Below are 14,997 nucleotides of genomic sequence, written 5' to 3'. Positions count from 1 at the left end.
CGGGGTGATGTTACACATCGTAAGGAAAGGATGCGTGGTTTTAGTGGGAAATAATCCCACACACTTGTGGAGTGAGGATCCTTCTTTTAAAGATTTTCCACAGTCCCCCGTAAAACATATTATTATTATTATTATTATTATTATTATTATTATTATTATTATTATTATTATTATTATTATTATTATTATTATTACTCCCTGGTCCTAAGTCTGTTCTATCCCATCGTTGCCATGAGACTTCTCTTATCCAGTGCGACGTAAAATAATACGGAAAGGAAATGTATAGGTTATGCAGGAGAAGAATGGACTCAACCGTAGATGGTAAGAATAGCAGAGGGAGACCAAGGTGACTATGGTTAGATATCAAGGTGGGATATGTTGAACGAGATGAGACCAAAATTCTCGTCTCAAACAGAGAATTACAGAGCTGCTTATTTCATTTACGGAGGGTTGCAGACTGAACACTGAAAAGTATAATATTCTAGAATGATTATTGTGTGTATTGACTTCCTTAAGAGGAACTGCATCCCCTGGAAAGAAATTAGCATTAAGGTACTGGTCGGCCATGCAGGCTGATTCTGAACGGAGTAAATTAGTGCAATACAAAAACAACAGGTAAGAAGTACGATTAGCGTTTATTTTTCACGGATAAAATGAATGACACACTTTAGGCAAAATAAGTTGCCGGGGCAGTGTTTAGAGGACATCTTCATTTATCTTCGCCCGTGGGTGTCGATGAAGAGATCTTGTGGGTTTCCGACATCATCGGCTTGGAAGCGCAGGAAATTTCGCACCTCGCAAGCTGCCACTTGTCGGAGCTCATTCTGAAAAGATAAGGAAAAGTAAGTATTTTTCTAGGAGACAAAGAACATACTCAAAGGTGTGTACTGAAGTTGCACTAGAAGTAATACTATGGACCATTTCAGAATAGTCACGTTGTTGTAAACAGGTCTCAGTTTTTGAGCTTGATTTCTATAATTGAGACATTGACGTGGGAAAGGGAGTAAATTAAAAATTCTAAAGGTATTCATTTTTCTTGGAGAACGTAGTAAACGCTCATGCAACTGGCATGGAGAAGTGAGCAAGTCAATTGGTACAGTAGATTAGATTCTACGATTGGCGCAAGATGGAACCTGTGTTAAGTCCACGAGGCTTGGCATGGAGAAGGTGGTAAGTCAGCCCGTGCCTGTGGTGGAGTTAGCTACAACCATTGCAATTTGTTGAAAGTCATCTGCGTTTAAACCCTCCTTATAGCTGTTATGGTTTGTCATAATTATATTACAGTTACCAGAATTCCTCCGAAACCTATTCCATTCAAAATGGTAAGTCGTTATTGCCAGCATCTTGACATGACCTGCATACTAGTTCCTTGTTTTAATAAATAGGTGCTACATGTTCCCAGCAATGGTTACAGAAGAAGATGTAACAATAATAAGAGAGGGTAAACATTTTCGACCATTTCATGTGATCATGATGACGCCTGGGGATTTTCGCGACTTCGCCATGGAAAGCAGGAGATATTTAAATACTCAAGAGCTGAACTTCCCTCAGTCAAGACAAGGCAATCATTCAACGAGTTAGAGGATGTTCCTATCACGCAACCAACGACATGCAGACCTTACGACCACTTGGAAGGAGACTAATCATTAGAGAACCGATAAAATTACTTTTTCGCTATGTTGAATTTCTTGGATGAAAAATATCATTTATTTTGACGCGAAATTTCCTCTCAAAACCTACACGTCAGCTGACAAACTGATTACACAGTGATTTTTCACACCGTATTTCATACCACAATTTGTGCCCGAAACATAACTGCCATAAATGTTTGTATTAATTACTCCTTGATTTTACATGATTTATTTTCGGTAACGTCTACTTCAGAATGTTAGGAAAACTACTTTTACTTCTCCTGAAAAATTCACATTTTATGACTTACTACCTTTCCCATGTCATTGCTTCAATTAAGTTGTTCAGTGTATTTTTCTGAACAGTCCGTGGGTGAGTAATTCGTTTTTCACAGAAGACGTATCGATTTACATCCTTATACTAAATATGTGTACACTCGAGGTTTCCGCGGATCTGTTCAAAGGAATTAGCAATGTTCCTCCTACATTGTGGCAGTGGAACTTATTATCTGTAAAGGCGCGCGGAAGACTTCTAGACTAGTTCTTGTCATTTTAGTGTAATGCTATACCATTTCATACGTACACTGTGCTACATTAATAAATTCAGTATGTGACAATTGATTTTTAAATGATACGCATTGTACTTAAAAATTAACAACAATATCCCATAGTACAACAGCCCCGAAGGACCTCGGCCTAACAAGCGACCACTGCTCAGCCCGAAGGCCTGCAAATAACAAGGTGTCGTGAGGTCAACATGATGAATCCTCTAGGCCGTTATTCTTGGCTTTGTAGGCCCGGGCCCCTATCTTACCGTAAATAGATACTCAATTGTGATCACGTAGGCAGAATTGACTAAGAACCAGCCCTTATATCCGGATAAAAATCCCCAATCTTGCCGGAAGTCGAATCAGGGGCCCCCTGTTAGAGTCATGCACGCTAGCCCTACTCTGCGGAACCAGCCAGAAGTTTTAAATCTCCCCTTCAATTCCTCGAAAACTACAAATTATAAGGGGCTATAGCGTCCCGACCTTCAAGAAAATGTGCTTAATTTTTATCTAGAGAGGTGTATCTCAAAACAGAAAACTCTTCAGCCGATACAAGGTTCCATGTACAATTTTTCTACGTGTATAGAAAAATTTCATTTTAATTGTCATTTAGCTGTGCGGTAGGGAAGTGTGAAGCGTCTTTATTGCCGTAATTCGTACGCAGTGGTGAAATAAATTGATGTATGACAAAGTTTAACGGTGGAATGGACAACAGCAGAGAGCTTTGAGCTGAAGATGTTGAACGCATATTGAAATGAAGGATTTCACCAACGTATTGATCATCTCAGTGGCGGAATGTTCAATCAATCAATCAATCAATCAATCAATCAATCAATCAATCAATCAATAAAATGCATTTAGGGCTATCACCCAGGTGGCAGATTCCCTGTAAAATGTTTTCCTAGCTTTCTCTTAAAATTGTTCAGAGAACTTGGAAATTTATCGATCATTTACCTTGCTAATTTACTCCAAGCCCTTACTCATCTTCCTATAATGAATATTTACCCGAATTTGTCCTCTTGAACAAACTAATTAGTCTGCTAATGTCATTCCACGTAAACTCTCAACAGACAGCTGGAAACATACCACGTAGTCGAGCATCTTGTCTTCTTAATCCCAAGTCTTCCTAGTCCAAAATTTGCAACATTTTCACAACACTGCTCCTATGTCGGAAATCACCGACAACAAATCCTGCTGCTTTCATTTGGATCTTTCCCAAAATTATCAAGTAGTAATGGCGTGGGTTCCATACACTAGAACCATACTCTAATTGGGGTCTTACCAGAGTCTTATACGTCCTGTCCTTTACATTACTACAACCTCTAAATATTGTCATAGCCATGTGAAGAGATCTGTAACCTTTCTTAGTAGCCTCGTTTATATGATTAATCTAATGAATATAATTCCTTATATTAACACCTAGGTACTTACATAGTTCCCCATGAGATACTAACACCCCATAAACACTGTAATTAAAAGTGAGATGACTTTTCCACTTGGCGAAACTTACAATTTGTCTTTTCACCCCTTTTACATTCATACCCTTGTCTGCTGTCCATCTCACAACATTGCTCAGGTCCTCCTGCAGCCGCTCACAATCCTGCAACTCATTTACTACTCTATACAGTATAACATCATCCGCTAATAGCCTTATCTGTGATTCCACTTCTTTACTCATATCATTTATGTACATAGGAAAACATGAAGTCCCAATAATAGCCTAATGTCCTGCGTGATATCCCTCTTAATCATTACAGGTTCTGATAACACTTTACCTACTCTAATTTTCTGAGTTCTATTTTCAAGAAATGTAGCCACGCATTCAACCATTCTTTGTCTTGTCCAATTGCCCTCATCAGTAATCTCACATGATCTACCCTATCAATAGGTCACTACTGACTCAGTCCATTGTATCTTCTAAATATAAAATATCTGATATATCTTTCTGGAATCCTACAAGTTGATCTTCACTGGAATAAATTTTCGAAAACCCGAACTGCATTCTGCCAAAACAGTTAGTAATTTTGCAAACTTGTCTAATATAATCAGAGCTTATAAACAACACATATGACGCTGAATGGCCTGTGATTATCCGCTTTAAGATTGTCACATTTTCCTTGGTACTACTGCAACTCGCCATTCACCGGTATCGCTCATTCATGCAAACAGTAATCAAATAAGTATTTCCGATATGGCACTGTATACTAACCTATAGCCCTAATATATACCCCAGAAATATTATCAATCTCAGCCGCCTTTCTAGCTTTCAACTTTTCGTAAATTCCTTTATTATCGTAGGTAAATGTCGGTACTTCCCCAGTATTAGTCGCCTCCTCTATTCCGATACTACCTTTATATCCATCTACCTTTACATACTTCTGTACTGTACGTCCTCACTCCCATTATACACTAATGTCCTTTCTGAAACTTGTTTCGAAATAACCAAACCCCATGGCACTATAGCCCTTGAAGGGCCTTGGCCTACCAAGCGACCGCAGCCTAGCCCGAAGGCCTGAAGATTACGAGGTGTCGTGTGGTCAACACGAGGGATCCTCTCGGCCATTATTCTTGGCTTTGTAGGCAGGGGCCGCTTTCTCACCGTCAGATAGCTGCTCAATTCTAATCACGTAGGCTGAGTGGACTTCGAACTAGCCCTCAGGTCCAGGTAAAAATCCCTGGCCTGCCCGGGAATCGAACCCGGGGCCTCTGGGTTAGAGGCACGCACGCTACCCCTACACCACGAGGCTGGCTGGCACTTGTTTCTGCCTTAAAGTATCCATACACTTACACGTCTTGAGAAATGCTTATGCGCTGCAATAGAAGGCCTGTATGAACCTGATATTCAGCTACTGCATGGTCGATTAGTAAACAGTGATGAGCTTGAAACATTCAGTTCCTGCGAGGATTGCAGGTAAATTGGTACATGCATGAAAATTTCCCTTTCAAGAACAAAAAAGCTGAGGCCGTCTGAAGCAATCATGAATGTTTACTAGAGAACATGAAGGTGAAACGTTTGAACATATTGGAGGAAAACTATAATTATACAAATAATTGAAGACTTAGGAAGTTATCAAAGCAAACTTCAGCATGGGATAATAGCATCAGTCACTTGTCAAAAATGCTCACTTCGACTTTCTTTTTACGATCATATAGATCAAATATTTCAAATTCAACCGTTAGTCATTTCTAGTATTCTAAAATTCTTGTTACCTAGTAACCATTGAAGTTACCAGGTAAATCATGTGCACACGTTTTCCTTGTAAGAGCTATTTACTCTCTGAGTAGTCCATTTCTTATGTCCAACAGCTGACATGAAGTTCAATATGTTTTTAAAGAAATCTACCTCTTTCGCAAACAAAATGTGTCAAATGGCTACCTTGGACAATGTTGGCATATTATGATTATTTCTTGGCCACGCCAGTCTCTTGATGAACCAATATCTTATGCGTGTCAAGTAAATTCCGGCACAGGGACACTAACGTCACTCTACGGGGAGTGAAATGGGATAAGTGAAGGGGTTGAAACACACTGCGTGATAATGTGAGTCTACACCCGACTTGTGGAACGGTACTCCAAAGGCACGAAAAGCGATATCCTCTCTCTTCCCTTCAGTGACACACAGACGCAGGCAGGTTGACCGTACCAGTCAGTGGTGGCGGGTCTTAAGCCATTTTATTGACATCCATTTTTTTAGTAAGATCGAATGATATATATTAGTTTTATTATAATTTATTCGGCAAAAAACTGTCTTCAGCTGACAATTAAAATGCAATATAACTACGTTTAATAAAATGTAATTACTTGTCCTATAAAGGAATAAAACTCTACCAAATGATTTGCATAATTAGATTCTGCACCTTGTATCACCGGAACGCGATGCCAACATTCACAGCGGATCTGCTAGAACCAGATAGGAGGTTGGCACTGGGTGGAGCAGAGGCGTTGAGACATTGCATTCCCTACATGAACCACTGTTTCTATATCGGCAAGATTCCATGCACTCGAGTGTACAATCTAACAACATAATACGTACCACAAGCTAACACGTGTAGATACAGATACTAGAACTCTTGAGCCATAAGTTTCATGTCTAAGGAGTGAGAACATGTCACTAATACTGTACCACAAGCATCTGGCAGGCTGTGACCGCTGACTTGGTAGGTACTGCACATTGCTCAGCTCCTGACCTCTTTCCAGCGTTCCAGTCTCTGGAGAAGGTGACCTGGCCATCGACTTGACAGCACAGTTCAGCGACCACGAGAAGTAAAGCGCCCAGGATTAGTCGGCAACTGGAAAAATGAATAGACATCTCATAATCTCACCAGTCTTTTTCCTCTGCATTATCACGGAATGTAAGGCGCCTAGAAAAATTCAGCACCTGGAATCAAGGTATAGATACATCATTAGAGCTCTGGGATGTTGACGGTGAAATGTTGGAATGCAAACTGAAACGAGTAAGAACTGCACGACGGTTATGCTATTAGGGGTACAGCCCATCAGAAACCCTAGGATTCATGTTACTCTCGCTACATGACGGAAGAACGAGTTAGACGGCACTTCCTAACCAAATTAATGTGCATTCTATACTACTACTGCCAGAATACTCGGGCTCTATGCACCATCAAACAATCACCGGACTTATTCCTCTGCACCGCGCGTGTATTATCTGCTTCGATTATTGGTATATAATTGTTCCCCCTTTCAACAGTTAGCAATTTAATTTCCAATATTAGATACTGATAGTTTTCGGCAATTTCGGGATTAAATGATTTAATGACGTCCAGTCATATAGGTATATAATTGAATTGAATTAATAGATAATGTACATGTCACTGAGGCTGAAACGCCCCTTTATGTAACGTGTTCATATACGAAAGTACAGGTTTATGAACACACAAACTAAATTTCTAAAAAACGATAGAGAGAGTAGCTCACTTTATACTGTCTGTCAAATTAAAGTAGATGAACTCCTAATATTTTATTGCTGAAAGTTTTGGATGAAACAATGATATATTTGATGGCTGTACCTAATTGATTTTCTCACCTTTCACATTAATAAAACATTGGGAAAGTAGCTAAATTCAGGTTCTAATGAATAATAGTGTTATTGTTTTAACGACCCACTAACGACTTTTACAGCTCTCAGAGATGCTGAGATGCTGAGTGCCAGTAAAACTACTGACACTTATCACTTTCAAATGAGACCGGACTGTGCTGGCTTCGAACCCGCCAACTTTCGCCTGAGCCATTAAGCCCGGAAAATTATAATAATTCTAGGGATACCCCAATCAAAGATCTTTATGATTGATATTAACAATTGTATTACGAAAAGTTCAGTAACACAAGTTTAAACACTGTTTACATTCACAAGTAGGTGAGGACAGAGAGCGAAGATCCCCTTAATACCTTATCGCAGCGCCTGATTGACTTTTAACCCATTCGTGAGAGAAACATAGCAATGAAGAAAGGACAATACAGCTATTGATTTGAGTCTTTAAGCCATTATTACACATAACATCAGTATTTAAATTTTAAGGTTCGAAGTCAATAATACAATCTTAAAAGCGTGAGGGAAAATGAGTAATTAAACACAATAAAGAACACAAATCATTTCCTTACAGAAGTGAATAAAACATGTTACTATATATAGGGAAATGAAAAAAAGCAATGTTTATCAGAAAAAAATACAGGACATTGATCATTTAGGCGCTGTCATCTGTGACAGAATCATTTGCAAACTCTCTCGTCTTCTTTCTCTGCCTTGCCACAGACTAATCCTTCATACAAAGTCTGAACCTAAGGGTTGATCAAACTTTCTTTTTTTTCTTTTTACTTCACACTGCACCTACACAGATATGTCTTATGGCGACGATGGGACATGAAAGGCCTAGGAATGGGAAGGAAGCGGCCGTGGCCTTAAGTAAGGTACAGCCCTAGCATTTGCCTGGTGTGAAAATGGGATCCCACGGAAAACCATCTTCAGGGCTGCCGACAGTGGGATTCGAACCCACTATCTACTGGATGCGAGCTCACAGATGCGCGCCCCTACCTGCATGGCCAACTCGCCCGGTGATCAAACAGTTTGTTAGGTGCAATGAGTTCTTAAACTTTGCCGGTTTCACGGGTAATTTGTTTGACCTTTACGGTTCATCGGGGCCCGTAATTTCGTTCCTTTTAATCTGTCAACATTTTAGGCACCACAACAGCTCTAATGTATCCTCCAAAGTAATTACTCTTACGTAGGATAAACATCGACTGTTCTCGATCAGTTTTCTTACTTCTGATAGGCCTTGTAGGCTTAGGGCAGTTTGGTTTGTATAACTTCAACAATAACTCTGTCCCGGCTTTTTAAAGTTGACTTCAGTAGCACAGTTTACTACTATGAATGGTGAAGGTATGATTCGGCTGTTTGTAACCACATCTGGTGTCTCTGTGTAATATTTTGCTTTAATAAGGTTCTTATTCTTATTTCCTGCCAAATATGACACTATATATTCACACTATAGAAACGGGTTTTCTCTTGAAGTAGGTAAGGTGAAGAGTGCCAAACGGTGTAATTTTTTTTTGGCCGGCACATGAAATGCAGAAAACTGCGAAATGCCGTATATCTGAGCTGAGCGCATTGTTCGCAAAATGCACCGACATTCAGGAAATACGTATCATTGTCACCCTTTCGAGTAATGCTCTCATCTTATGTGTAAAACACTGATGTGAAATCGGACGAAACGTGAATATTGAACGATATGTAATTATGTTGAAGGCGGCAATAAATATCAGACATTGTAATATTCGGGGAGGTGGGGATAAGTTCTTCTGAGTAACTACGAAGGTCGATCAAGTATAAACGGATTTTTTGTTCCTGAACATCAACAGTTGGTACGACTGGCCCCGCGCTTCTGCTCTGCACAGGCGGGACCGTTAGGAGTGGGGGGAGCGAGCTGTTAGATATTTCCCACCATTTCGTCAGTAACGCGCACGATGACGGAGCAACAGGTGCATCCCTCCAACGCGCAACACATAATTATAAAATTGTTTGCTCGTGAAGGAGTTACAGCGGCGGAAATTTGCCAGAGACTGACTGCACAGTTCGGTGATCTAACACTGTCAAGGACGCGTGTGTTTGCCTGGCATAAGAAGTTCAAGGAAGGACGAGAACGTGTGGAAAATCAGCAACACGATCGCCGTCCTCTGACCAGCATTACATACGAAAACATTCGTGCGGTTAAAGACATTATTGACAACGACCGACGGGTGAGAGTATCAGAAATTGCAGAACAAGACGGAATCAGTTATGAGAGCTGCCACGCAATCATCACAAACGAACTACATTTCCGTAAAGTGTTTTCCAGTTGGGTCCCCCGCCTTTTGACAAAAAATGTGAAGTTGAGACGTTTGGAGGTCTGTCAAAGTCACTTGATCATCCTCATTGCAGCCCAGAATTATCGCCCTGCGATTTCCATTTGTTCGGACCGCTTAAAGTAGCTCTAGGAGGGCAACGATTTTGAAGATGACGAGAATTTCGAAGACTTCGTGCACAACTGGCTGGTGACAAGACCCCGTCCTTTTTACGACAAGGGCATCAAAAAGCTGCCTATACGCTGGGGCAAATGCATTTCCAAAGCAGGAAACTATGTGCAAAAATTAACTGCAATTGCTTTGTGTTTTTCAGTAAATGAATTTAAATAAAAAATAAAATTACGTTTATATTTGATCCACCCCCCCCCCCCCCTTTCCCGTACCTCAAGCTCTGTTTCCTTCATAGATTCCTTCTGTATTTCCTATTTAAAGAATTCTGTGGTCAATGTCCAATGGACTTATGGGATTGCAAATCTTCCTGGAGATATAAGTACTGCCCAGGGTACAGAGCAGTCAGTCCAGACTTCATTCTCATGGACGATAACACTCGTACACGGGAATGCCACCTAGCGGATGAATTTATTAAATGTCAAGATATCGCGAGGTCACACATGAAACTTACAGAGTAAGCCTGGAATTCATTAGCGATACGAGTTGCATTTATCAGCCTCCACCAAGTACGACTCCAGAACTCCGCACTCTTCATAATGATGTATGGAACAAAATGCCCATTGAGCTCTTAGAGAGAGTGCGTCCGTTAGAGATAACCGTAACGCATTTCAACTTAATTTTTCTGCTGATATAGTTATCTTCACATTTTGTTAATTTTCAGTAATTGCCGTTGAGAGAAAACAATAATTAACTTCATGTTTTCGACCCTATTATCCACCATTAAACCTTTTGATCAAACTTTACTATGTTTTGTTTAACTTACTGTACATTCTCATGTTTGATATATGAACAATGGACATTTTTCATAGTTCGTAAATCTCTTGTGACCGAGCTCGATAGCTACAGTCGCTTAAGTGCGGCCAGTATCCAGTAATCGGGAGATAGTGGGTTCGGGCCCCACTGTCGGCAGCCCTGAAGATGGTTTTCCGTGGTTTCCCATATTCACACCAGGCAAATGCCGGGGCTGTACCTTATTTAAGGCCACGGACGCTTCCTTCCACTTCCCAGGCCTTTCCTATCCCATTGTCGCCATAAGACTTATCTGTGTCGGTGCGACGTAAAGCAAATAGCAAAAAAATCTCTTGCGATCATATTCCACGACTTGATGTTGTAACTTTCAGGTGGTGACCATAATAACAAGGACAAAAACAGCAAAATATTGCCTTTCATTATTATACACACACTCCGCTTTAGTTGGACCGTATCGTAAGTTTATGAATTTACTAGCATTTGTACCCGTTCTCCGCACGGGAATTTGTAGTTGAATACACGTTTCCTTCAGAAATTTATGCGAGTTAACATGACTCTATTAAAAGGTTTAATGCGATATGTTAAAATGATATTTTTTACGACAGTATGGGGCGGTAACGACAATATGATGAAGCTGAGCAAATTTGAGAGAGAATGACAACAATTTCCGAATTTATTGTACGGTAGAGTTACTGGTCCGAAGCTGTGCAAAATTCTCCGTGGTTCTCAGATTGCATACTGTATCTCTGACGATTTTCGTGGCGCCCTGATGTTGATGATACCTCCCTTAATACCTGCCCTACCGAAAACAGTAAAATGGGACTTGGACTAAAAATCCAATTTTTCGCAATAATCTGCGTTATTGTCCGCCGTACGATAAATACGTTCATGGCATGAAGGAGCGGAAGTAACATATACTTGTTAGGCCTATATACAGTCTTTTGACAAACCTAATGTTAACGGAAATATTTGAGAATGATCTTCCTATAAATAGCAACTCCATGTGATCATATGCACCTGAATACACAATCCAGAGTGAGTAGATTTGGTTGAAATACGTCCACCATTTTTCCACTTTTAGGAATATACAAACAGATAGACTCCAAAAATGAAAAATTCGAATTCATGTTTCCTCGGTGTTCAGTTACATTAGGTGGGGTTAATCTTCAAACCGAGATAAATATGATGCATCCTCTGATTTTCTCCTGTTATGAATCCTTCAAATAACTGTACATCTGCAAGGGTGTCCGTCACTGACTGCAGAGCTTGAAGCCCGTAGAAAATAGCATTTTTCTCCGTCATTTGAAGAATAAGCAAAATTATGTACCCAACAAAAATTATTTAAAATGAAGGGGCGTTTCACATACAGTCCACAGATTTTACACATAACATATTTACATACGTTTTACGTATAGTTTAAGAGGAATTGAAAAAAACTCGTATGGTCTTCCTATAAACCCCCAGTCTATTCAGAAATTTTTAAGAGATATGCATATCAAAACTTGCTCCTGGACGACTACAGACTCTAAATATGAAGTTTGATTGAGATATAATCAATAGTGTAAAAAATTGAAAAACTATTCTTTTATTACTACAAATCCCCAGGCTATTCATTGATTTTTAAATCATATGCATATCGAAACCTGCTCCTCTATGATTAGACTCTAAATATGAATTTCGGTAGAGATATAGTCAATAGCGTTACGGAAAATGTGAAAAAACTCTTATGGTCTTCCTATAAACCTCAGTCTTTTCAGTGAGTTTTAAATAACATACATATTGAAATATGCTCCTGAATGTGTAGACTATAAATATGAAGTTTGGTCGAGAGGTAATCAATGGTGTAAAAGAAAATTGAAAAAAATCTCTTCTGGTCTTCCTACAAACCCCTAGTCTGTTAGGTGATATTTAAAAGATATACATATAAAAACAGGCTCCTGAATGACATGTAATCAATAGTGTACGAGAAAATTGAAAAATAGTCTTCTAGTCTTCCTGTAAAACCCCAGTCTATTCGGCGATTTTTAAATGATGTGCATATCAGAACCTGCTTCTGAATAAGTAGACTCTAAATATGAAGTTTGGTTGAGATCTAGTTAGCCATTTATCCGTAATGGTGGAACAAACAGACAAACAGACACGAAAGCTAAAAACTACTGATATGATCTCGGGTTGATCTCAAACGGATAAATATATCAAAATTTGATGAGATAAATGGCATTACAGACAGCGGAGAATTTTATTCATAAGAAGAAGATAATGTAATGCAGGTTGCCGATGTTTTGATTGCAAGGCAGATTTCATCACCAATATGCTGAAAGGGCCATTCTCCATCCGAGGTAAAGAGCCTCTACAGGAAACTAAATAGCGACTAGCTTGATTTGATGAAGGTATACTCATTTAAAAAAACTGTGGATGTTACATCACAAAAATACATTTTACTAGTGAGATTGCTCACCGCGTAATTTATTTCATTACCTTTGGGATTTGTTTTCGAAATACAGTGAAGTGAGAGTTCAGCTGTTAGCTAGTACGAATTAATATGAGTTGTCCTTTTTGTCACGCATAGTATATTTTATGAAACTTGAGACTTCCGAAGAGCGAAAAGTAGTTTGCTCTCGCCTAGAAAAACAAAACAGTTCACTGCCTGTATCCACAGCTGCAATACTGAAAATTACATCATGCGCAAATGCAGCGAAAGCATTTCGTACTCAAAGCAAGAATGGATGTAATGATACAGACTTTACTGTCACTTAATATGACTCAAGAAATGAATCTGCATCTGAAATAAATATACACACCGCTTGTCAGCAAGGCAAATGTTCAATTAACGGTACGTCAAGAGCTAATGCCTCAGAACGCTGATGATGATGATGATGTTTGTTGTTTAAAGGGGCCAAACATCGAACGTTATCGGCCCTGCCTCAGAACGGAAGAGTAACTTACGTAAGAACGTAGAAAGAGAGAAAAATCTATTAAAAGACAACTCTTTTTTTTACTAACAGCTGAAATACTTACAACAACTTAGTTGAACTGCAAGGATTAATAAATAATAATAAATAATCAATAGTAAACAAGTAATAAATAAATAATAAATCATAAGGTAAGGTTGTATTCTGCCCGAAGGCAGGTCCGAACCACCGCAGTGGTGTGCCTGAGCCGGAGTTTACGTACGGTAGTGTGGCCAGTTCCTTTCCGCTCCTCCATTCCCTTACCCCCCACCTAGAGCGTGTGGCAACCCATCCACTTCTTGACCACGACCAATGTTGCTTAACTCCTGAGACCTCACGCGATTCGGTACGTCAACACGGCTACGGCCGTTGACGGTTAATCATAAATATGTAATAAATAATAGAACGAGGACCAGGGAGTTGATCTGCTGGCTACAGGGTTGTATACAAAATGAAGACAGACCAAGATATGCGGAAGTGCTCTTGGAATGATTAGGTCGAAGAAACACAATAAAGACATTCAAAGGTGAAAATTTTCACTGATGGAAATGATAGCAAGTAACACAATGGAACAAGAAATATTATAAATAGAATGTTCATTAGAGAATGAAAGATTCTTGAAAGGTTGTAAAATTTCTTTTTAATCAGCAAGAACATGTACGGGCCGCCTCTGTGGTGTAGTGGTTAGCATGATTAGCTGCCACCCCCGGAGGTCCGGGTTCGATTCCCGGCTCTGCCACGAAATTTGAAAAGTGGTACGATGGCTGGAACGGGGTCCACTCAGCCTCGGGAGGTCAACTGAGTAGAGGTGGGTTCGATTCCCACCTCAGCCATCCTCGAAGTGGTTTTCCGTGGTTTCCCACTTCTCCTCCAGGCGAATGCCGGGATGGTACCTAACTTAAGGCCACGGCCGCTTCCTTCCCTCTTCCTTGCCTATCCCTTCCAATATTCCCATCCCTCCACAAGGCCCCTGTTCAGCATAGCAGGTGAGGCCGCCTGGGCGAGGTACTGGTCATACTCCCCAGTTGTATCCCCCGACCAAGAGTCTGAAGCTCCAGGACACTGCCCTTGAGGCGGTAGAGGTGGGATCCCTCGCTAAGTCCGAGGGAAAAACCGAACCTGGAGGGTAAACAGATGATGATGATGATGATGATGAAGAACATGTACTATAACAAGCACAAAAACGACAGGGGAACGCACTTGGGCCTTAAAACTGTATATAATGGAGTAGGAGCTTTAGAAATAGGAATTGATTCCATTCATATAATTTTATTTTCACTTTATGTTGGAGGTTAGTCAAGTAATAACTCTTCAAATGGACTAGAATGACGTTAAAGTTAGGTATATTATAGGTAAGTGTAAATAATGGCTTCAAATGGATGCGATTTTCGTTTTCAGAAAAAGAAAATGCCTTCTCAAATTTTGGTTTTCCGTATTTATCGTAGGGGAGTATTCAACCTCTCATTATGATACATGTCTTTCAATGCTCACATTCCAGCTCAGAGACTGAAATCCAGAAACGCTTTATTACGAACATCGCAAAAACTGATCGGATTAGTCAAAGAAGCAAGATTATAGCCATAGAAAACAAGA

General features: G+C 39.9%; 1 protein-coding gene across 1 annotated transcript in view; it reads right to left on the bottom strand.

Annotated features, from left to right (window-relative positions):
• Positions 1-616: 616 nt before the first annotated feature.
• Positions 617-14,997, bottom strand: part of LOC136864932 (adipokinetic prohormone type 2) — a 28,755-nt gene continuing 14,374 nt past the window's right edge. The window contains exons 2-3 of the mRNA XM_067142340.2: positions 6,300-6,465; positions 617-824 (exon numbers count right to left, since the gene is read on the bottom strand). Of these exons, the coding sequence (XP_066998441.1) occupies positions 714-824; positions 6,300-6,465 (277 nt within the window). The 3' untranslated portion in view covers positions 617-713. The remainder of the gene's footprint in view (positions 825-6,299; positions 6,466-14,997) is intronic.

Source organism: Anabrus simplex, chromosome 2 (assembly GCF_040414725.1).
Source record: "Anabrus simplex isolate iqAnaSimp1 chromosome 2, ASM4041472v1, whole genome shotgun sequence".
NCBI lineage: Eukaryota > Metazoa > Arthropoda > Insecta > Orthoptera > Tettigoniidae > Anabrus > Anabrus simplex.
The sequence above is the reverse complement of the archived record's forward strand: the minus strand, read 5'-3'. Positions and strand labels throughout refer to the sequence as shown.